At 46.8% G+C, this 24,957-nt stretch overlaps 1 protein-coding gene across 6 annotated transcripts in view; it reads left to right on the forward strand.

The window, feature by feature from the left end:
• The window catches only part of LOC141050273 (uncharacterized), a 149,452-nt gene that overhangs the window by 358 nt on the left and 124,137 nt on the right, over positions 1–24,957 (forward strand). For 4 of the 6 annotated variants that reach the window (XM_073547157.1, XM_073547159.1, XM_073547162.1 and 1 more), the window contains exons 2-5: positions 2,965–3,065; positions 3,719–4,398; positions 13,511–13,552; positions 19,134–19,415. In XM_073547157.1, the coding sequence (XP_073403258.1) occupies positions 4,122–4,398; positions 13,511–13,552; positions 19,134–19,415 (601 nt within the window). In that variant the 5' untranslated portion in view covers positions 2,965–3,065; positions 3,719–4,121. Of the gene's footprint in view, positions 1–2,964; positions 3,066–3,718; positions 4,399–13,378; positions 13,553–19,133; positions 19,416–24,957 lie in introns of those variants that run through there. The other 2 variants (XM_073547158.1, XM_073547161.1) reach the window with 2 other exon arrangements.

Genomic DNA, 24,957 nt, shown 5'->3' on the forward strand with positions numbered 1-24,957 from the left:
GCCCGTGCGGAACATGCAGCAGGCGGATCCGCAGCGTCACAAACGCGTCTTTTTACATCTTCTGTTCTCCTTCTTGAGCTATCAAAGATCTTGTGAATTTCTCCATCTATTCTAACAGCATCTGTGTGTGTCCTATAACATCACCGCAGGATGGCCGGTCACCCCCGCCGTGCTCCGCAGGAAGGCCGGTCACCCCCGCCGTGCTCCGCAGGAAGGCCGGTCACCCCCGCCGTGCTCCGCAGGAAGGCCGGTCACCCCCGCCGTGCTCCGCAGGAAGGCCGGTCACCCCCGCCGTGCTCCGCAGGAAGGCCGGTCACCCCCGCCGTGCTCCGCAGGATGGCCGGTCACCCCCGCCGTGCTCCGCAGGATGGCCGGTCACCCCCGCCGTGCTCCGCAGGACGGCCGGTCACCCCCGCCGTGCTACGCAAGATGGCCGGTCACCCCCGCCGTGCTCCGCAGGATGGCCGGTCACCCCCGCCGTGCTCCGCAGGATGGCCGGTCACCCCCGCCGTGCTCCTCAGGATGGCCGGTCACCCCCCGCCGTGCTCCGCAGGACGGCCGGTCACCCCCGCCGTGCCCCGCAGGACGGCCGGTCACCCCCGCCGTGCCCCGCAGGACGGCCGGTCACCCCCGCCGTGCTCCGCAGGATGGCCGGTCACCCCCGCCGTGCTCCGCAGGATGGCCGGTCACCCCCGCCGTGCTCCGCAAGACGGCCGGTCACCCCCTGCTCCGCAGGATGGCCGGTCACCCCCGCCGTGCTCCGCAAGATGGCCGGTCACCCCCGCCGTGCTCCGCAGGATGGCCGGTCACCCCCCGCCGTGCTCCTCAGGATGGCCGGTCACCCCCCGCCGTGCTCCTCAGGATGGCCGGTCACCCCCCGCCGTGCTCCTCAGGATGGCCGGTCACCCCCCGCCGTGCTCCTCAGGATGGCCGGTCACCCCCCGCCGTGCTCCTCAGGATGGCCGGTCACCCCCCGCCGTGCTCCTCAGGATGGCCGGTCACCCCCCGCCGTGCTCCGCAGGATGGCCGGTCACCCCCGCCGTGCTCCGCAGGATAGCCGGTCACGCCCGCCGTGCTCCACAGGATGGCTGATGGGGAAAATGGAAATAAATACTTGTTTTTATTTTATTATTTTCCCTAACTAAGGCTATGTGCACACGTTGCGGATTTTGCTGCGGATCTGCAGCTTTTCTGGCCCTGTGGGTCTGCAGTAGAATCTGTTGCAGTGTACAGTACCATTTTACTCTAGGTAAAATGGAAACCACTGTGCACATGTTGCGGAATTTTCCACGCGGCTTTGCTGCAGTTTCTAATCCGCAGAAAGAATTGACATGTCATTCTTTTCTGCGGATTCCGCTGCGGTTTACCATCTCCTCCATTGTAGAGGTGATAATCCGCAGGCCTTTTGACCTGAAATTTACCTGCGGATTTTTCAAAATCCGCAGGGAGAAATCCGCAGCACCTAAAAACTACGTGGGCACATAGCCTTAGGGGGTGATAACGGGGGGTTTGATTTACTATTTATGGCGGTTTTTATGTTTGGCGGCTGTCACACGCTAAAAGGCGCTTTTTATTGTAAAAGTAGTTTTTGCATCACCACATATTGAGAGCTATAATTGTTCCATATTTTGTCCCACAGAGTCATGTGAGGTCTTATTTTTCGCGGGACAAGATGACGTTTTTATTGGTACCATTTTCGGGCACGTGACATTTTTTGATCGCTTTTTATTCCGATTTTTGGGAGGCAGAATGAACAAAAACCATCAATTCAGGAATTGCTTTTTTTTATATTTTTTTTTACACCATTCCGCTTGTGGTAAAATTAATAAAGCAGCTTTATTCTTCAGTTCAGTACGATTACAGCGATACCTCATATTTTTTATGTTTTGGCGCTTTTACACAAACTATTTTATAGAAAAAATATTTATTTTTTTCATCGCTTTATTCTGTGAGCTATAACTCTTTAATTTTTCTGCTGATGGAGCTATATTATATGGTGGCTTATTTTTTTGCGGGAAAAGATGACGTTTTTAGCAGTACCATTCTTATTTATATCCGTCTTTTTGATCGCGTGTTATTGCACTTTTTTTCTACGGTATGATGATAAAGCATTGTTTTTTGCCTCGTTTTTTTTTTTGCGGTGTTCACTAAAGGGTTAACTAGTGGCACAGTTTTATAGGTCGGGTCGTTACGGACGCGGCAATACCAATTATGTGTACTTTTGTTTTTTAATTTTTTTTTATTTACTTTAAATGGATTTATTGGAAAAAAATTTTTTTTTTCTTTGGGGATTTTTAAAAAAATATTTTTACACATTCATTTTTTTTTTTTTTTTTTAACTTTATTAAATTGTTCCAAGTTGGGACATCACTATATCATGTCAGAGTGCTGATCTGACACAGTGCTAAGCAGAGTGTCAGATCAGCAATCTGACTGGCATTGAAGGTGGCTTACCAGCGCCTGTTCTCAGCTTGCACTTGCAAGCCACCTCCCTGCAGGTCCCTGAAGGACCCTACGGCCATCTTGGAGCCAGGGGTCTCCATGGAGACCCCCAGAACAACCTGATCACATCACGTTGTTCCGGTGGGAGAGCGCAAGGAGCTCCCTCCCTGCGCGATTCTTCTCTATGCCACTGTCAGTACTGCCCAGATCGTGGGCATTGCTGTGGGATGTCAGCTGTCACATACAGCTGGCACCCACATGCGATCTCTGTGGCACTCAGCGTGAGGCTACGCGATCATGCCGCCGTACTAGTACTGTTGTTTGAGGGAACTCAGTTCCCGCAGAGCAGTACTAGTACAGCGCATGTCGGGAAGGGGTTAATCACAATTTGAGAGCAGCTGACTGGCATTATCAATTCCTTGGATATCTTTTTGTATCCTTTTCCTGTTGTATACAGTTCAACTACCTTTTCCCGTAGATCCGTTGACAATTTTTTTGCTTTCCCCATGACTCACAATCCAGAAACGTCAGTGGCTGGATGAAAGATGCAAGAGTCTGCCTGGATCCCAGAAACTCACTCTGCTTTTATGCACACACACTGATTACAAGCAAACAGGTCACAGGTGAGGATGTTACCTTTAGTAGCCATTCAAACCCATTTGTGTCAACTTCTGTGCATGTTACCAGGCCACAATCACCAGGGTGTGTGAACTTTTGATCAGGGTCATTTGGATGCTTTGGGTTGTCGTCATGATTTAAAAAGGAGAAAACACAGTAGTTTGACAATAAATGGCTTCACCCAACCACTAACCATGAGTGGAGAAAAAATATGGGTGTTATCATTCATATTCTCTGGAAATAGGCCAAGAAAGCAAAAATTCTGCCGGGGTGTGTAAACCTTTGAGCACAACTATATATAGAGTGAAGGTTTGTATACACTAACTAGTGTGACCGCTCCACTAGATATTAGAGGTGCAGCTCCACATCAAGAACTTTACTCACAGGTCCCACAATAAACACTGTGAAGTGGTCCACCTATTAGTGTCCTCTACTCGCGGTATATAGTACGGGGCTGTGTTTATAGATGCTTGTAGTATACTGTATTTTGTGGACTGAGGGAAGACTCCAAACCATAATAATAATTATTTAGGGCCAACATTTTTGAGAATGACATGTTTTGGTTTTGACATTTTGAGAAGCCACCACACGAGTGGCCTCAGGAGGCTTTCTTGGCGCGGCATAGAACTCATGGTGGCTCTCGGTTTTTCTTCTCCAGATAATCATTCATCCACACGTCCCATACATTCTGAAAGGGCTTCATCGGAGATCCCGATTCAGGTGGCTCTAGAGGTCTGCTCTGGCTCCAGAAGTGAGAGGAACCACTGCAGCCAATGATGTGACTAGAAGTACAACATTGGTAATCATGCGTTATTTTTTGAAGTTCATTTCTCACATTTAATGAAAACTACTCAGAAAAGACTTTTATAATCTGCAGAGATTTTATCATGTATAATACATTCAACCAACACTGAGAGTGGTCCCTTCATAGCGGCCAGACCTCACTTCTTGGAGCAAGTTGGAGTAAAGATCTTGTGAAGTCCGAGGTTATGACACTAGTATAGAAAACGTCTACAAAAGGAATAACCTGGAGGAGCCAAGGACCAGCTCCGTGTGAGAAGATGGGGCGGACATTACACGAGGTCCTGGTGAAGGCTCTGGAGAAACTGAAACACTCAAATTTTCAGAGATTTATAGATAAACTGAGTGTCTGGAAAATAAGAGAAGAATATAAAAATATTCCAGAAGACGTACTGAGTGGGAAAAATCCAGAAACTATTGCTCATCTGATTACTAAAAACTACAGGGATGCCTATGGCGCCGAGGTGACCCTGGCTGTTCTAGAAGACATAGATGAGAAGAAAGTCCGACAGGAACTCCAGAATGACCTGAGAGAAGGTAAGAAATCATAATATGGTTCATTGTGAGATACAATAAGTCTTCTCCTCCCCGTTCAAAGCATGCATGACGAGAAGCTTGACTTCTAATATCTCAGGCACAAGAGCAGCTATATCAGGGGCCCCAAAAAAGGATGTGAAGTCATCTAAGGATCCCACCATCCTCCACTTCTGCCAAATGAAATGAGGATCTAAGAGCTTACAGAAGTGTAGATGAAGGTGGCCTAAGCTCTAGGTCTCACCAAACATTGGGCACCACTCATGGCAGCATCCTGCACAAGGTGTCACGTTCTCTATGGCAAAAGACACCCTTAGAAAGAAACACGCAACACAGAGGTATACGAATTCTATCAGAGCACAAAATTTCACCCCCACCTCCATTGTCAAATCCCAGAGGATCACCATCGGTGAGGTGGCACAATGGGGAAGAGAGGCAACCTGAAGGAGCAAAACAGTCAGTGGTTCCTTACTCATCTCGTCACTGGTTTCTATCAGCTGCTGTCAGGAGCGTTAGCGGGGACTGAGAAAACTGCTCTCATCATTATATTGAAAGCTTTGTTATCTCAGTCACTACCTTTTACAGGGAGCAGCAGCCAATGATAATCTCATCTCCACTGCAGCACTATGCAAAAAATAAAACAAGCAGAAAAAAAGCAAAAAAGTGTAAAGTCTATTAACCCCTTCATGACCCAGCCTATTTTGACCTTAATGACCTGGCCATTTTTTGCAATTCTGACCAGTGTCCCTTTATGAGGTTATAACTCAGGAACGCTTCAACGCATCTTAGCGATTCTGAGATTGTTTTTTCGTGACATATTAGGCTTCATGTTAGTGGTAAATTTAGGTCGATAATTTTTGCGTTTATTTGTGAAAGAAATGGAAATTTGGCGAAAATTTGGAAAATTTTCAAATTTTTAATTTTTATTCTGTTAAACCAGAGAGTTATGTGACACAAACTAGTTACTAAATAACATTTCCCACATGTATACTTTACATCAGAACAATTTTGGAAACAACCTTTTTTTTTTTGTTAGGATGTTATAAGGGCTAAAATTTGACCAGCAATTTCTCATTTTTACAACGAAATTTACAAAACCATTTTTTTTTTAGGGACCACCTCACATTTGAAGTCACTTTGAGGGGTCTATTTGGCAGAAAATACCTAAAAGTGACACCATTCTAAAAACTGCACCCCTCAAGCTACTCAAAACTACATTCAAGAAGATTATTAACCCTTCAGGTGCTTCATAGGAACTAAAGCAACATGGAAGGAAAAAATGGACATTAATTTTTCCAACAAAAATTTTCTTTTAGCATCAATTTTTTCATTTTCACATGGGTAACAGAGTAAAGTGGATGCTAAAATTTGTTGGTCAATTTCTCCTGAGTACAACGATACCTCATATGTGGTCATAAACCACTGTTTGGGCGCACGGCAGGGCTCAGAAGGGAAGGAGCGCCATTTGACTTTTTGAATGGAAAATATGCTGGAATATTTAGCAGTTGCTATGTCGCGTTTGGAAAGCCCCTGTGTGCCTAAACATTGGAGCTCCACCACAAGTGACCCCATTTTGGAAACTAGACCCCCAAAGGAACTTATCTAGATGTCTGGTGAGCCCTATGAACCCCAAAGTGATAAACAGAAGATTATAACACAGAGCAGAGAAAATAATAAATCATGTTTTTTCCTCAAAAATTATTTTTCAGCCAGCTAATGTTTATTTTCCCAAGGGAAACAGGATAAATTGGACTCCAAAAGTTGTTGTCCAGATTGTCCTGAGTACGCTGGTACCTCATACGCTGGTACCCCATATGTGGGGAGGAACCATTGTTTGGGTGCACGGCAGGGCTCAGAAGGGAACGCCATTTGACTTTTTGAATGGAAAATTAGCTCCAATCATTAGCGGACACCATGTCGTGTTTGGAGAGCCCCTGTGTGCTTAAACTTTAAAATTCCCCCACAAGTGACCCCATTTTGGAAACTAGACCCCCTAAGGAACTTTCTAGATGCATAGTGAGCACTTTGAACCTCCAGGTGCTTCACAGAAGTTTATAACGCAGAGCCGTGAAATTAAAAATAATTTTTTTTTCTCAAAAATGTTTTTTTAGCCTGCTAATTTTTATTTTCACAATGGTAACAGGAGAAATTGGACCCCAAACGTTGTTGTCCAGTTTGTCCTGAGTACGTTGGTACCCCATATGTGGGGCTGAACCACTGTTTGGGCACACGTCGGGGCTCGGAAGGGAAGTAGTGACGTTTTGAATTGCCAACTTGATGGAATGGTCTGCGGACGTCATGTTACGTTTGCAGAGCCCCTGTTGTGCCTAAACAGTACAAACCCCCCACAAGTGACCCCATTCTGGAAACTAGACCCCCCAAGGAACTTATCTAGATGTGTGGTGAGCACTTTGAACCCCCAAGTGCTTCACAGAAGTTTATAACGCAGAGCCATGAAAATAAAAAAAAAAAATTTCCCTCAAAAAATAATTTTTTAGCCCACAATTTTTTATTTTCACAAGGGTAACAGGAGAAATTCGACCCCAAAAGTTGTTGTCCAGTTTGTCCCGAGTACGACGGTACCCCATATGTGGGGGTAAACCACTGTTTGTGCTCACGTCGGGGCTCGGAATGGAGGCAGCACTGTTCGACTTTTTGAACGCAAAATTGGCTGGAATAAATGGTGGCGCCATGTCGCGTTTGGAGACCCCCTGATGTGCCTAAACAGTGGAAACCCCCAATTCTAACTCCAATCCTTACCCCAACACACCCCTAACTGCAACCCTAATCATAACCCCAACTCTAACCCTAACCACAAGCCTAACCCTAATCCCACCCCTAATCCCAACCCTAATTCCAACCCTAACCCTAATTGTAAACCTAGCCCTAACCCTAAATGAAAAAATAAAAATATTTTCTTTATTTTATTATATGTGCCTGCCTATGGGGGTGATAAGGGGGGGGGGTGATTTACTTTTTTTTTTTATTTTGATCACTGTAAGAGTTTATCACAGTGATCAAAATAAATGAATGAATCTGCCGGCCGGCGCATGCGTAGTGCGCCCGCCATTTTCCAAGATGGTGGCGCCCATGCAGGAGGGACGGCGGGACACCAGGAGCCAGAGCGGGACATAGCAGGTACTGGGGAGGGTGAGGGGGGATCGGACTGCGGGGGGGAGCGGAGGGAAGAGGAGGGGGGGCAGATCGGGACAGCAACATCCGATCGCTGCTGTCAGTCTTTGGGGGGGGGGGTGATCGCCCCCGCCAGCCGGTGTGGGGGGGGGGTCAGGGTAATGTCTCTGGCCATGGCTGGATTGTAATAGTTCACCATATTTCATTGATGAAATATTACAGTCGTACTGCGCATGCTTCCACCATTTTCAAGATGGCGGCGCCCATGCAGGAGGGACGGCAGGGCACCGGGACAGCCAGAGGGACATAGCATGTACCGGGGAGGGTGAGGGGGGGTGGACCAGACTGCGGGGGGAGCTGAGGGAAGGGGAGGGGGAGCAGATCCTGAAGGAAGTGTCCAATCGCTGCCTTCAGTCCGTGGCGGGGGCCGATTGCCCCAGCCAGCCGGTTGGGGGGTCAAGTTAGGGTCGCCAGTCATGTCCGATGCTACTGCATCATCGGCCATGGTTGGATTGTAATATTTCATCAAATTTCATTGATGAAATATTACTATCGCTCTGATTGGCTGTTAAAACTGAAACTGCCAATCAGAGCGATCGTAGCCACGTGGGGGCTAAGCCATGCCCCCTGTGATGAAGCACAAAGCCTCCTGTGTGCGCGTGGGTCGGGTGACCTTTCAGTGACCCCGGTCACTGGACCCGCAGGAGGGTGATTTATACCATGACACCAAGTAGGCGTCATGGGTCGTTTAGGCACGGCTTTTCATGACGCCTATGTAGGCGTCATGGGTCGGGAAGGGGTTATAGAATACATATATAATGTGACGTAGCGCCTACTGTGTGTGCTGGGGAGCACTCGCTTGGCAGCGGATTAACGTAGTCAGGCACGGGTTTTCCACACAAATCAGTCTATAGGGTTTATTTAAACGTCATAAACCCCACCGTAAGCCAGGTTGCACATCACCCGCTTGCACACAGTCCATTACTTCATCACCTGTGGCTTTACAAAGCATTCACTAGTCACGCCTGACTCTCTCCAGTCACCGGGTGACCGCAAAGTTCAGTAACTGACCATTGTCAATGCACATAGTGCTTTCCCCATACCTGGGGTTACCTCTCAGGAGCTCCTGCTCCACAGGCTGACTCCTCGTCTGTCCAAGGTCCTCAACAGGACAGCATCTTTCTCAGTGTGGGGCCGTCCCAGGCTCTGCCCACACATGTGGCCTGTCCATGTGCTCTTCAAGATGTTTGTCCAACACCCAGGCCACCAGGTCCAAAATTTCACCACGTGCTCCTGGAATACGATCCTACTCCCAGAATCTTCCAACACAGACCTTCCAGGACCTTGCACGCTGAACCATTCAGGTACACACTCTGACCCATGTGACCAGACTTCAGTCACATTATATGGTTGTAACCACCCCATGGATGGGCGGTGCTTGTGTGGCTAGTCAATTCCCGCCCAGCTCTCTGGCTAATCCTATAAGCCCCCCTTTATAAGTAATACAGAACAAACATTTGTGGAACTATAAGTCCCAGCATAACCATATCATTTTGGGCTTACAGTGCAGAGAACCTCTGCAACACATTCTGGCCATTTACAATAATGCCAGTCCCTAATTCACCATCATAATTATGCCTCCAAGCGCATCCTTAAATGCATACACAGCGCCCCCTAGCTGTACCAGAGGTTACTGCATCACATACCCTCCCCCCCTGTTCAACCCTTGTGGGGTTGAACATTTGTCATACACTAGGTGCCTCGAGACTGGGTACCCATTGTCACCTTGCCGTATAAGTCGAGAGGATTATCTCAGTCTGTTTTGGGCATCATAACTGTGTTAGGCCTCCCCCGCCCCCAGCGGTCAGTATATCGGCCTTGGGTTTTAGCCCTCCAGTCACAGTCCGTCTGTGTCGCCAGACCCTTTTTGGTCTATGGCTGCTTTCACATATCAGTTTTTTGGCGTAAGTCACAATCTGTCGGATCGATGGATCCGTCGCAGATTGTGAAAAACTCATGCGATGGATCCGTTTATTCGCCGGATCCGCTAGCCATATCCGTCAAAAAATGGGTCCGTCGCATCTGTTTTTTCATCTGTTTCTTCCTTTTTTTTAACGGATCAGTTTTTAAAAACGCCCACAGACAGACTGACAGATCTATAGATAGACAGATATGGGATAGATAGATATATCTATCTTTTTGATATATCTATGGATAGATATACAGTAGATAGATAAATAATAGCAAGGCCGATGTTAATGAACAATATTTTTTATTTATCCCCTTTCTGACATGTGACGTACTATCCCGTCCATGTGACCCAGACCCGTGGGACCGTGGATGGGATGGTACGTCACCGCAATCAGCGGCGCTCAAGGGGGGAGCGCCGCTGATTGCGGCCAGGTGTCAGCTGATTATCACAGCTGACACCCGGCACTATGTGCCAGGGGTGGTCACGGACTGCCCCCGGCACATTAACCCCTGGCACACTGCAACAAACATGATCGCAGTGTTCCGGGAGCATAGGGAAGAATCACGCAGGGAGGGGGCGCTGTTCCAAGGGCCTCCTCCCTGCGGGCCCCCAGATCCAATATGGCCGCGGGGGCCTTTGGGATCCTGCAGGGAGGCAGCTTTCTCAGTACCTGCTGAGAGCAGACACTTTATAGTAATGTCCCCCCTGGGATAAAGTAAAAAAGAAAAGTGTAAAAATAATTTTTAAAAATTCCTAAATAAAAAAAATTCCCTAATAAATTCTTTTTTTTTTGTAAATAAAAGTACACATATTTGGTATCGCCGCGTCCATAACGACCCGCCCTATTAAACTGTCCCACTAGTTAACCCCTTTAGTGAACCCCTTAAAAAAAAAAAAAAACAAAGCAAAAAACAATGCGCGATCAAAAAGACTGATATAAATATCCATGGTACCGCTGAAAACATCATCTTGTCCCGCAAAAAATGAGCCGCCACACAGCATCATCTGCGAAAAAATAAAAAAGTTATAGCTTGCAGAATAAAGCGATGCAAAAATAATTATTTTTTTATATAAAATTGTTTTTATTGTATAAAAGTGCCAAAAACATAACAAAAATGATATCAATGAGGTATCGCTGTAACAGTACTGACCCGAAGAATAAAACCGCTTTATTAATTTTACCGCACGCGGAACGGTGTAAACGCACCCCCCCAAAAGAAATCCATGAAACGCTGGTTTTTGTTCATTCTGCCTCCCAAAAATCGGAATAAAATCAATTAAAAAAAAGTCACGTGCCCGAAAATGGTACCAATAAAAACGTCAACTCGTCCCGCAAATAATAAGACCTCACCTGACTCTGTGGGTCAAAATACGGAAAAATTATAGCTCTCAATATGTGGTGATGCAAAAACTATTTTTACAATAAAAAGCGACTTTTAGCGTGCGACAGCTGCCAAACATAAAAACCGCCATAAATAGTAAATCAAACCCCCCGTTATCACCCCCTTAGTTAGGGAAAAATAATAAAATAAAAAAAATGTATTCCATTTTCACATTAGGGCTAGGGCTGTGATTAGGGTTAGGGGTGTGTTGGGGTTCGGGTTGGAGTTAGAATTGGGGGTTTCCACTGTTTGGGCACATCAGGGGCTCTCCAAATGCAACATGGCGTCTGATCTCAATTCCAGCCAATTCTGCGTTGAAAAAGTCAAATGGTGCTCCTTCCCTTCCAAGCTCTGCCATGCGCCCAAACAGTGTTTTACCCCCACATATGGGGTATCAGCGTATTCAGGACAAATTGCACAACAACTTTTGGGGTCCAATTTCTCGTGTTACCCTTTGGAAAGTAAAAAAAAAATTGGGGACTAAAAGATCATGTTTGTGGGAAAAAATGTGTTTTTTTTTTTTTATTTTTATTTTCACGCCCGGGCGTTATAAACTTCTGTGAAGCACTTGGGGGTTCAAAGTGCTCACCACACATCTAGATAACTTCCTTGGGGGGTCTAGTTTCAAAATGGGGTCACTTGTAGGGGGTTTCCACTGTTCAGGCACATCTCCAAACGCGACATGGTGCCCGATCTCAATTCAAGACAATTTTCCGTCAAACGGCGCTCCTTCCCTTCCGAGCTCTGCCATGCGCCCAAACAGTGGTTTACCCCTACATATCGGGTATCAGTGTACTCAGGACAAATTTCACAATAACTTTTGGGGTCCTGTTTCCCTTGGGAAAATAAAAATTGATGGTGAAAAGATCATTTTTTTGGGGGGGGAAATATGATTTTTTAATTGTACCGCTGTAAGTTATAAACTTCTGTGAGAAGCCCTTGTGGGTTCAAAATTATCACCACATATCTAGATAAGTTCCTTGGGGGGTCTACTTTCCAAAATGGGGTCACTTGTGGGGGGGTTTCACTCACATCAGGGGCTCGCCAAATGTGACATGGCGCCCGATCTCAATTCCAGCCAATTTTGCTTTGTAAAAGTCAAACGGCGCTCCTACCCTTCTGAGCTCTGCCATGCGCAGAAACAGTGGTTCCCCCCCCCACATATCAGGTATCAGCGTACTCAGGACAAATTGCACAATAACTTTTGCAGTCCAATTTCTCCTGTTACCCTTGATAAAATAAAAAAAAATTGGACTGAAGTATTTTTTTTGTGAAAAAAAAGTTAAATGTTCATTTTTTTTTTAAACATTCAAAAAATTCCTGTGACGCACCTAAGGGTTAATAAACTTCTTGAATGTGGTTTTGAGCACCTTAAGGGGTGCAGTTTTTAGAATGGTGTCACTTTTGGGTATTTTCTATCATATAGACCCCTCAAAGTGACCTCAAATGTGATGTGGTCCTAAAAATAAAATGGTGTTGTAAAGATGAGAAATCGCTGGTCAACTTTTAACCCTTATAACTTCCTAACAAAAAAATTTTGGTTTCAAAATTGTGCTGATGTAAAGTAAACATGTGGGAAATGTTAATTATTAAGTTTTTTGTGTGCCTTATCTCTGTGATTTAAGGACATAAAAATTCAAAATTGGAAAACTGAAATTTTCTCCTAATTTCTGTTTTTTTCACAAATAAACGCAAGTTATATGAATGAAATTTTACCACTAACATGAAGTACAATATGTCACGAGAAAACAATGTCAGAATCACCGGGATCCATGGAAGCTCCAGAGTTACCTCATAAAGGGACAGTGGTCAGAATTGTAAAAATTGGCCCGGTCATTAGCGAGCAAACCACCCTTGGGGGTAAAGGGGTAAAATAAAATATGGCGTGGGCTCCTGTGCAATTTTATGCGCCAGAGGGGGGAAAGCCAATGGCCGGGGGCCAGTATTTGTAGCCTGGGAAGGGGGTAATACATTAATCCCTTATTACCCCATATGCCACCGCTACACGGCAGTGGTAAGAGAGGGGCTAAGTGCCAGAATTGGCGCATCTTAGAAATACGCCATTTCTAGGGCGACTGCGGGCTGGTATTTGCATGTAGCTGGGAGGGGCAATACCCATGGCCCCTTCCCAGGCTAGGAATATCAGCCCGCAGCTGTCTGCATAGCCTTTACTGGCTATTAAAATAGGGGGACCCCCCCAAAAAAAATGATGTGGGGTACCCCTATATTTTATAGCCAGAAAGGCTATGCACACAGCTACGGGCTGATATTCATAGCCTAGGAAGGGGCCATGAGATCAAATAATCACCTTCTGGTTTGCCGGCTGTGGTGGCCTGTTAGACCTTGTACACCCAGATCTGCTCCGTATGCTGACCCCCAGTGTTATGCCTGCTCCCTGCACAGCCTCCTAAGGAGCGTTTCCATTATCTGGTGATTACAAGAAACCATTGTGAAGTTATTGCGCCAGGAGGTGCCATGTTTTCTCTTTTCTTTCTAGCCCGTTTCTCCATGTGCTGGTAGCTCACATTAACCCACAGTGTGTAGACCAAGTAACAGGCCTGTTGTCAGGTGCAGCAGCTCACAGATTCTTGTAGACGGACATGTGACTTTTCTGTCTTTATTCCTCCAGTGGATATTTCAGGACATGGGCTTGGAACAATGATGTTTACAGGTAAGAAGATCATAGTCCTAAAAATGTTCAGCTTTCTGTCTAAGGCCGGGATCACACATGCGAGGAATACGGCCGAGTCTCGCATGTTAATACCTGGCACTGCCGCCGGCACTTGGATCGGAGCGTGGGGCCGCATAGCAATACATGGAGCCGCACGATCCGCCCCTGAATGCCGGGTATCAGCATGCGAGACTTGGCCGTATTCCTCGCGTGTGTGATGCCGGCATAATACTCTACCATGGGCATGCTACACATAAGTTGTACATGTGCAGCACCGATATCGGCGTTCCACCAATCACATATTCCATCAGGGTGATGTATATTTCTGAATTTCATTGTCACGCGTTTCCATACTTACATAACCAGAGGGACGCAGTCGTCACTCACATCTTAGATTCTGATTGTAATGATTACTGTGTACTCTCTATTCTACAGTCCTGCTTGTAATGATACTGAGAAGGGTTCTGTACCGCACAGGGCTCCCGTGTCTCTTAAGACAATTAGTGGTCACTGTAAAAACTAAGTTTTTAGATTTTTCTTTTTTAAAGAGGGTAGAATTGGTGCAAATTGATTTGAACAACCCAGTCCATCTAAAGTTCAAGTTGAATATTCTTACATTTATCTAGTACTAGCTGAAGAGCCCGACACTGCCCAGGCATACAGTTGTGGCCAGGAGTATTGACACCCCTGCAATTCTGTCAGATAATTCTCAGTTTATTCCTGAAAATGATTACAAACACAAATTCTTTGTTATTATTATCTTCATTTAATTTGTCTTAAATGAAAAAACACAAAAAGAATTGTCCTAAAGCCAAATTGGATATAATTCCACACCAAACATAAAAAGAGGGTGGACAAAAGTATTGGCACTGTTCGAAAAATCATGTGATGCTTCTCTAATTTGTGTAATTAACAGCACCTGTAACTTACCTGTGGCACCTAACAGGTGTTGGCAATAACTAAATCACACTTGCAGCCAGTTGACATGGATTAAAGTTGACTCAACCTCTGTCCTGTGTCCTTGTGTGTACCACATTGAGCATGGAGAAAAGAAAGAAGACCAAAGAACTGTCTGAGAACTTGAGAAACCAAATTGTGAGGAAGCATAAGCAATCTCAAGGCTACAAGTCCATCTCCAAAGACCTGAATGTTCCTGTGTCTACCGTGCACAGTGTCATCAAGAAGTTTAAAGCCTATGGCACTGTGGCTAACCTCCCTAGATGTGGTCGGAAGAGAAAAATTGACAAGAGATTTCAACGCAAGATTGTGCGGATGTTGGATAAAGAACCTCGAATAACATCCAAACAAGTTCAAGCTGCCCTGCAGTCCAAGGGTACAACAGTGTCAACCCGTACTATCCGTCGGCGTCTGAATGAAAAGGGACTGTATGGTAGGAGACCCAGGAAGACCCCACTTCTTACCCCGAGACATAAAAAAGCCAGGCTGGAGTTTGCCAAAACTTACCTGAAAAAGCCTAAAACGTTTTGGAAGAATGTTCTCTGGTCAGATGAGACAAAAGTAGAGCTTTTTGGGCAAAGGCATCAACATAGAGTTTACAGGAGAAAAAAAGAGGCATTCGAAGAACACGGTCCCTACAGTCAAACATGGCAGAGGTTCCCTGATGTTTTGGGGTTGCTTTGCTGCCTCTGACACTGGACTGCTTGACCGTGTGCATGGCATTATGAAGTCTGAAGACTACCAACAAATTTTGCAGCATAATGTAGGGCCCAGTGTGAGAAAGCTGGGTCTCCCTCAGAGGTCATGGGTCTTCCAGCAGGACAATGACCCAAAACACATTTCAAAAAGCACTAGAAAATGGTTTGAGAGAAAGCACTGGAGACTTCTAAGGTGGCCAGCAATGAGTCCAGACCTGAATCCCATAGAACACCTGTGGAGAGATCTAAAAATGGCAGTTTGGAGAAGGCACCCTTCAAATATCAGGGACCCGGAGCAGTTTGCCAAAGAAGAATGGTCTAAAATTCCAGCAGAGCATTGTAAGAAACTCATTGATGGTTACCGGAAGCGGTTGGTCGCAGTTATTTTGGCTAAAGGTTGTGCAACCAAGTATTAGGCTGAGGGTGCCAATACTTTTTTCTGGCCCATTTTTGGAGTTTTGTGTGAAATGATCAATGTTTTTCTTTTTGCTTCATTCTCTTTTGTGTTTTTTCATTTAAGACAAATTAAATGAAGATAATAATACCAAAGAATTTGTGTTTGCAATCATTTTCAGGAAGAAACTGAGTAGTATCTGACAAAATTGCAGGGGTGTCAATACTTTTGGCCACAACTCCACCTAACCACAGTTAGTTACTATGCCCGGGCAGCGCCGGGCTCTTCAGCTAGTGTGTGTGTATGTATGTATATATATATATATATATATATATATATATATATATATCTCTATCTATCTGACTGAGTGTAGAGCCCCGCCCACTCCACATAGCCACACTCACTATAATATCCCACATCGTCCCATCAGCCAGACCCACCGGACTACTACCCCTGATATCCCACATCATCCCGTCAGCCAGAGCCACCGGACTACTACCCCTAATATCCCACATCGTCCCATCAGCCAGACCCACCGGACTACTACCCCTAATATCCCACATCGTCCCATCAGCCAGACCCACCGGACAACTACCCCTAATATCCCACATCCCGTCAGCCAGAGCCACCGGACTACTACCCCTAATATCCCACATCGTCCCATCAGCCAGACCCACCGGACTACTACCCCTAATATCCCACATCATCCCATCAGCCAGAGCCACCGGACTACTACCCCTAATATCCCACATCATCCCATCCCACATCATCCCGTCAGCCAGAGCTACCGGACTACTACCCCTAATATCCACATCATCCCGTCAGCCAGAGCCACCGGACTACTACCCCTAATATCCCACATCATCCCATCAGCCAGAGCCACCGGACTACTACCACTAATATCCCACATCATCCCGTCAGCCAGAGCTACCGGACTACTACCACTAATATCCCACATCATCCCGTCAGCCAGAGCCACCGGACTACTACCCCTAATATCCCACATCATCCCGTCAGCCAGAGCCACCGGAGTACTACCACTAATATCCCACATCATCCCATCAGCCAGAGCCACCGGACTACTACCCCTAATATCCCACATCGTCCCGTCAGCCAGAGCCACCGGACTACTACCCCTAATATCCCACATCATCCCGTCAGCCAGAGCCACCGGACTACTACCCCTAATATCCCACATCATCCCGTCAGCCAGAGCCACCGGACAACTACCACTAATATCCCACATCATCCCGTCAGCCAGAGCCACCGGACTACTACCCCTAATATCCCACATCGTCCCGTCAGCCAGAGCCACCGGACTACTACCCCTAATATCCCACATCGTCCCGTCAGCCAGAGCCACCGGACTACTACCCCTAATATCCCACATCGTCCCGTCAGCCAGAGCCACCGGACTACTACCACTAATATCCCACATCATCCCGTCAGCCAGAGCCACCGGACTACTACCACTAATATCCCACATCATCCCGTCAGCCAGAGCCACCGGAGTACTACCACTAATATCCCACATCATCCCATCAGCCAGAGCCACCGGACTACTACCCCTAATATCCCACATCGTCCCGTCAGCCAGAGCCACCGGACTACTACCCCTAATATCCCACATCGTCCCGTCAGCCAGAGCCACCGGACTACTACCACTAATATCCCACATCATCCCGTCAGCCAGAGCCACCGGACTACTACCACTAATATCCCACATCATCCCGTCAGCCAGAGCCACCGGACAACTACCACTAATATCCCACATCATCCCGTCAGCCAGAGCCACCGGACTACTACCCCTAATATCCCACATCGTCCCGTCAGCCAGAGCCACCGGACTACTACCCCTAATATCCCACATCGTCCCGTCAGCCAGAGCCACCGGACTACTACCCCTAATATCCCACATCGTTCCGTCAGCCAGAGCCACCGGACTACTACCACTAATATCCCACATCATCCCGTCAGCCAGAGCCACCGGACTACTACCCCTAATATCCCACATCGTCCCGTCAGCCAGAGCCACCGGACTACTACCCCTAATATCCCACATCGTCCCGTCAGCCAGAGCCACCGGACTACTACCCCTAATATCCCACATCATCCCGTCAGCCAGAGCCACCGGACTACTACTCCTAATATCCCACATCATCCCGTCAGCCAGAGCCACTGGACTACTACCCCTAATATCCCACATCATCCCGTCAGCCAGAGCCACCGGACTACTACCCCTAATATCCCACATCATCCCGTCAGCCAGAGCCACCGGACTACTACCACTAATATCCCACATCATCCCGTCAGCCAGAGGTACCGGACTACTACCCCTAATATCCCACATCGTCCCGTCAGCCAGAGCCACCGGACTACTACTCCTAATATCCCACATCATCCCGTCAGCCAGACCCACCGGACTACTACCCCTAATATCCCACATCATCCCGTCAGCCAGAGCCACCGGACTACTACTCCTAATATCCCACATCATCCCGTCAGCCAGACCCACCGGACTACTACCCCTAATATCCCACATCATCCCGTCAAAGCCAGGAAAAGTAGAATAGTGAAATTGCACAGAAACATGGTTCACTAAGATCCCAGGTTTTCTACTGATCAGGCTGATATTCTCACTTGTCTGCCACCATAAATATCACAGTCATGCTTTTCACCAATGGACAGGCACAAACCTTATACATTTGTACAGTAGAGAAACCTTCACATACATTTTCATGCACCGTCAACTTGTAATTTGTCCGTCTCCGTTGCTCATGGATGTACAGCATCTGTATGCAGTATAGTATCACATATAATGGGTTGTTATGGGAAAAGCATTACGTGTTAGACGGGTATATTCAGGTGAATTATGGGGAAAGTAGCACTTTAAAAAAACTCACAGCATCAGAGCACAGTAACACATCAATAATGCATAAAAGTGTCTGTGAGAAAATATAAAATCCATATGACATTTAATATGTGCACTTTCCTACATTCATGTGTGTCACTTAATGATACCACACGGGAGGGGGGATTCATTTCTGTCATGTGATCTCTGCTCCTTTCAGCGGGGCAGACAATGGCTGGGAGCTTATGTTCCCTGGGATGCTAGATTTCTCCCACCATGTCAGTGTCTGCTGAAGTGTTGTCAAGTGGGAAAACTTGCTCATAGCAACCAATCACAGCTCAGCTTCTTTTAACCAGCTCTGGTGAAATGAGAGATGCTTAGTGATTGGCTGCTATGACCAACAATTTTCCTTGCAACCAATCACAGCTTAGCTTCTTTTAACCAGCTCTGGTGAAATGAGAGATGCTTAGTGATTGGTTGCAAGGAAAACTGTTGGTCATAGCAGCCAATCACAGCTTAGCTTCTTTTGAACAGCTCTGGTGAAATGAAAGATGCTTCATGTTTGGTTGGTGATACACACGTACATACATTCATTTTTATATATAGAGATAAAAAACGTGGACAACACGCAAGATATGGAATTATGTGTCTTTCTTCCCCATTTCTTTCCACACACTACAGACCGGGTAAATTTTATAGAACACCTCCGACCAGGTCTCTTTACAACCATAGAGGAAGTTGATCCGGTCCTATGTAGTCTCCGAGACCAAAACCTGCTGACCAAGGAACAGTACTGTTATGTGCTGAAGAAGAAAACCTTCCAGGAGAAAATGGAAGAACTGTGTTCCATTATCAGTCACTGGGAGGACACTGGGAAGTACGCGGCTTATACAGCAATCAAAAGTAACAATGAGTTTTTCTTTAAACGATTAGAAGAAGACTGGATGAGAAGAAGTTTTTTGGGTAAGTCTATTACATGGCGCTTTATATTTCACCATTAGGCTGATGATTTTTCCATACTGCAAAAATGCCCAGTGCCATTTCACACAGAGCTTCACTTAGAGAGCTGATTGGATCAGGTGTGACCGTTGTATTACTAATAATGCCCTGCAGTTATCACATCCCATGGTCCAGCTCAACCATTCATGACTATCCTAACCAGTATAAAAGATGAGGTCCGGACATGGAGCACCATTTTATGCTCATACAGTGTAGGGCTAGGAGGTAAGGTAAGATGTTGTACCACTGTTGAAGTAGATTGAAAATGGCAGTGATAGTCTCAGTCTGTGAAAACTAATCCAAAGATTCAACTGATACATAGGAAAGTACTGGACCTGCATAGTCAGTGTGTCTGTGAATTTATTGATCTGATATATGCAGTAGTTACACCACCTTAAAGAGAATCTATAAGAAGGTTTTAGCTATGTATGTAATATCACCGAGATGTACAGTGGGGGAAATAAGTATTTGATCCCTTGCTGATTTTGTAAGTTTGCCCACTAACAAAGACATAATCAGTCTATAATTTTAAGGGTCGGTTAATTTTAACATTGAAAGATAGAATATCAAAAATAAAATCCAGAAAATCCCATGGTATAAATTATATAAATTTATTTGCATTTTGCAGTGAGAAATAAGTATTTGTTCTCTCTGGCAAACAAGACTTAATACTTGTTGGCAAAACTCCTGTTGGCAAGCACAGCAGTCAGATGTTTTTTGTAGTGATGATGACGTTTGCGCACATGTCAGGAGGAATTTTGGTCCACTCCTTTTTGCAGATCATCTCTAAATCATTTAGATTTTGAGGTTGTTGTTTGGCAACTCCGGCGCTTCAACTCCCTGCATAAGTTTTCTGTGGGATTAAGGTCTGGAGACTGGCTAGGCCACTCCAAAACCTTAATGTGCTTCCTTTCCTAGCACCCATGACAGCACCAAGGAGAGGGGATCCGCCCCACAAGGACAGGGAACCTTTAAGATAAAAGGGTGGCTCCCTTCTCGCCATCAGTGGTTTCCTCTCCCTGTAGGGCGGAGCCTTCACCTTTTGTCAGCGGCAAGCGCTGCTGAAGAAAGGAAGATGAGCAGGATCCCAGGCCCGGGCCTGTCACTGGTGGCAGGGCACCGACTCTGCTTTTGCCGCCGGCACCGGTGCCCCTGGAAGCGCCGCAGGGGGGGGCCCGATGGGGTCTCGGCCATGAGCGGGCAGTAGCCTGCGGCGCCAGCACCGTGTGGTGGCTGGCAGCCCTGTATCCCAGCGCGTGGTCAGAGTGTGGACCGGAAAAAGGAAGTCGTGCTCTGATGATGTGACCGCGATCTTTGCACCTGGGGGAAGCCGAGGGGCGGTAGCGGAAGCTGCAGGAGACGCCGGATCCCCTGTGAGTATTACTGCTTATGGGAGGACCGCAGGCCAGGCAGGGGCACGTGTGCAAGATGGATACACAGCAGCCCTCTCCACAGCGGAGCAGCCACAGCATCCCCGGCACCAGGATGGAATTTCTGAAAGATCCAGTGGGGCACGCAGGTCCAAGGATTCCAGGCAGCATATCTCCTCCTGGATGAAAATTTCCACGGTCCCTAAAGGAGACCCTTTGGACGACGTCTGGCCTCTTGTTCCGGAGCCCTCTAGAAAATGTACGGGGAAGTAAAAGCATAGGGTGTGTGCTTTGTGGGCAGGATCTGGACAGTGAATGGCTCAAAAAGTTATGCCAGCCATGCATTAATGGCACAGTGGCCAATGAAACCCCTGAATTTTCCAGTACCCAGAGCCGAGGTAGAAAATTTGCTAATCTCATGGTCCTATTCAGGGGAAACATCAAAGGGGGATAGAGCCGAGAGGTCTCCTTCACCGTCAGTACCTTCGGACGAGGGAGTTCTGCAGGACACTTTAGGTTCTTCCTTGTCAGAAAGTGACTCGTGCTCAGGTTACGGTTTCCCCCTGGAAGAAGTGGACAGATTAGTTAAGGCAGTGAGGTGGATCAGAAGCCTAAAAGATCCATCCAGGATATTATGTTTGGTACCCTGGATAAGAGGGAGCGTGGAACCTTTCCCATGAATGACCAGCTACAGAGTCTCATTACTAGGGAATAGGAAAAGCCAGATAAAAGAGGCCCCCTGCAATCTTCCTTCAAGAGAAAATACCCTTTTGTAGATGAAGCGTCTTTGTCCTGGGGCAAAGCTCACGGGTTGGATGTGGCTATATCTAAAGCCTCTAAGAGTTCTTCCCTTCCTTTTGAGGACTCTGGGTTACTAAAAGACCCTCTTGATGGGAAGGTAAATACTTTTCTCAAAGCTACATGGGTATTGTCAGCAGGGGCATTGAGGCCGGCCATCGCAGCAACTTTTACGGCGAGGTCTCTTATGGTATGGCTAAACACTTTGAAAGATCAGCTGGGTGAGGATTCATCTTCTGACGCCGTTAAAACTACGCTGCCGATGATCAAGGGTGCAGCGGCTTTCCTAGCGGATGCATTGGCCTATTCGGCCAGGCTGGCCACAAGATCAGCTGCATTGTCTAACCCAGGCCGGAGGGCTGTTTAGTTAAAGAGCTACCCCGGTGATTCTCAGGCGAAAGGGAAGTTATTCTCCCTTACCTGCAAAGGGCAATATTTATTTGGCCCAGCTTTAGATGACCTTTTGGAAAAGGCTGCCGACAAGAAAAAGGGGTTCCCTAAGCCTCCCTTCTCTTCATTTTACACAGTCCTTTCAGTGGAAAGGTACGATAAAGGGAGCGGGTCCATGGATAAAAGATGAGAGAATGGTCAGAAAAAAATCCAAGGGGTTCCTGTTCGGTTCCTCATCCCGAAGGGATTGGAAGTCCTCTAAATGACTTTTTTTTTTTTTTTTTTCCCCAGGTGGGGGGGAAGGCGCTCTCACTTCTTTCCAGCCTGGGAGAAGAGATCGTCCAGTCCCTGGATTCTCATCCTGGTGTGGGTAATGTTGAGGCTAGAGTTCAGGAGATATCCCCCAAACAAGTCCATCATTACGGCCCTGCAGGCGTCTGTGTCAGAACAGAAAGCCCTAGAGACAGACGTTATATGCCTGTAAGAAAAAAATGACCTGCAGTATGTACCAGCGGAGGAAAAGGGGGAAAGGTTCTATTCTCTGTTCCTAATAAAAAAAACCAGATGGCTCTTACAGGACCATCTTCAACTTAAGAGACCTGAACAACAAATATTTAAGAATCCCGAAGTTCAAGATGGAGACGATAAGGTCGGCAATTCAGCTACTCTTCCCGGATTGCTGTATGACCATCCTGGACTTAAAGGACTCTTATCATGTGCTGATTCATACAGCTTTCAGGAAATTTCTCAGGGTGTCGGTATCAGTGGAAGGTATGGTAAAACACCTCCAGTTCAGGGCGCTTCCCTTTGGCCTAGCAGTGGCTCCTCAGGTTTTCACAAAGATAATAGCGGAAGTTACAGCCCACCTGAGAGAGAGAAACAGGCTAGTCATCCCATACCTGGACGATTTTCTGATAGTATGCCCTTCCTTTACTCACTGCCACAATCAGGTGGAGGACATAGTCACCATATTAGAAAGCTTAGGATGGTGTTTAAACCTGGAAAAGTCAAGGTTGCGGCCACAGAGAACACAGGTCTATTTAGGACTCTAGCTCGACTCCCACTGGCAGGAATGTCTGCTGCCAGAGGAGGAAAAAGAGAAGTTGTTCAATCTCATCTCCTGGACAGTAAAAAATCCAGTAATGACTCTCAGGAGTGCTATGTTGCTCCTTGGCTCCCTGAAATCATGTATTCCGGCAGTATATTGGGCCCAGATCCATTCCAGAGACTTGCAGGGATTCGTCCTCAAAAGTCAGCAGTTATTGCAGGAGCGTTTAGACAGTGTGATAATTCTGCCGCAGGAAGTTGTGTATTCTCTTCACTGGTGGCTGGGCATAGAATCCATTTGGGAGGGAGTTCCGTGGTTTCCCCACATCTCCAGGGTAGTTAACACAGATGCCTGGCCCAGGGTGTGGGTGGCGCATCTGGACAGCCACCTGGTTCTAGGGACATGGATACTGTTGGAGAAGGAGGCCTCCTCGAATGAGTTGGAACTTCGGGCAGTATAAAATGCGTTACAGACTCTTCTGCCGTTCCTGCAGGGTCGTCACGTAAGGATACTGTCGGACAACCAAGTCACAGTGGCATATGTGAATCATCAGGGGGGTGCATGGTCTCAGGCCCTATTGCAGGTAACCAAACGTATTTTCTAGCTGTCAGAAAGCAAAATCCTATCACTGTCTGCTCTCCATATCAAAGGGAGGGACAATGTAACAGCAGACTTTCTAAGCCGCAGGCTGCTTCTGCAAGGCGAATGTTCCCTCAAGATGGCAGTATTCAGGCATTTAGTAGATATGTGGGGGGAAACGGAGATCGACCTTTTTTCCACCAGACAGAACACCAAAGTGGAAAAATTCTGCTCCCTGAACCCGAGGGAGAACCCCTATGTTGTAGACGCCTTCCGGATCAGATGGAAGTTTTCCCTAGCTTATGCCTTTCCCCTGATCTGTCTGATACCATCAGTCCTCAGGAAGATCAGGCAGGACAGGGCGAGGGTAATACTCATACCCTCACTTTTGGCCCAAGAGGCCCTGGTTCTTCTGGCTGAGGAGTATATCAGACCTTCTAGCTCAAGGGCCTGTGGCTCAGGTGACAGGGCTGCAATTAACAGCCGGGAACTTGAGGGGTCAGTGCTGGAAGGTAGGGAATTCTTGGCCAACTCATGATTTCCACCTTGCTTGCTTGTAGGAAACCGGTCACTACAAGGAATTATGGTAGGACTTAGAAGAGATTTTTGTCATCTACAGGGTGTTCTCCAGAAGGGGAAGTACCCCTGAGGGAGATCCTGGAGTTCATTCAGAAAGGACAAGATCAGGGCCTGGCACTAAGCACGTTAAGGGTTCAGGTGTCACCATTGGGGGTACTCTATAACTACAGCAGGTAATCGGTGGGTAGTTAGATTCATTAAAGTCTGCACTAGATCTAGACCAGCCCCGATAGCCAGGGTCCCTCCATGGGACTTGAATTTGTTCCTAAATGCCTTGACTTGACCCCCCCATTTGATCCATTAGCAGATGCATCCATAAAACTTATTACGTTTAAGGCCACACTTCTAGTAGGCCTTATGTTAGCACGCAGAATTGGGGACATACAGGCCCTTTCAGCAGATCCTCCCTTCAAGGTAGTAATGAATGATAGAGTAGTCCTGAAGCCTGATCCAGCCTATTTGCCCAAAGTAGTGTCGAGGTTCCATAGATTGCAAGAGATATCTCTACCGTCCTTCTGTCCTGACCCCAAAAAATGATAGGGAAAAGAAATTTCATACCTTAGATTTCAGGAGGTGCCTCCTTCACTATTTGCAGTCAACAAAAGTTTGTAGGTAGGATAGGACTCTGTTTATCTCCTTCAAGGGTTCTAGGAAGATGATGGAAACCTCGAAGGATACCCTATCTAGAGGATAAGGGAAGCGATCAAGTTGGCCTATGTATGTGTGGGAAGACTGGTTCCGG

This window comes from Dendrobates tinctorius, unplaced genomic scaffold, assembly GCF_039654945.1.
Source record: "Dendrobates tinctorius isolate UK_male_01 unplaced genomic scaffold, ASM3965494v1 ptg000151l, whole genome shotgun sequence".
Classification (NCBI taxonomy): domain Eukaryota; kingdom Metazoa; phylum Chordata; class Amphibia; order Anura; family Dendrobatidae; genus Dendrobates; species Dendrobates tinctorius.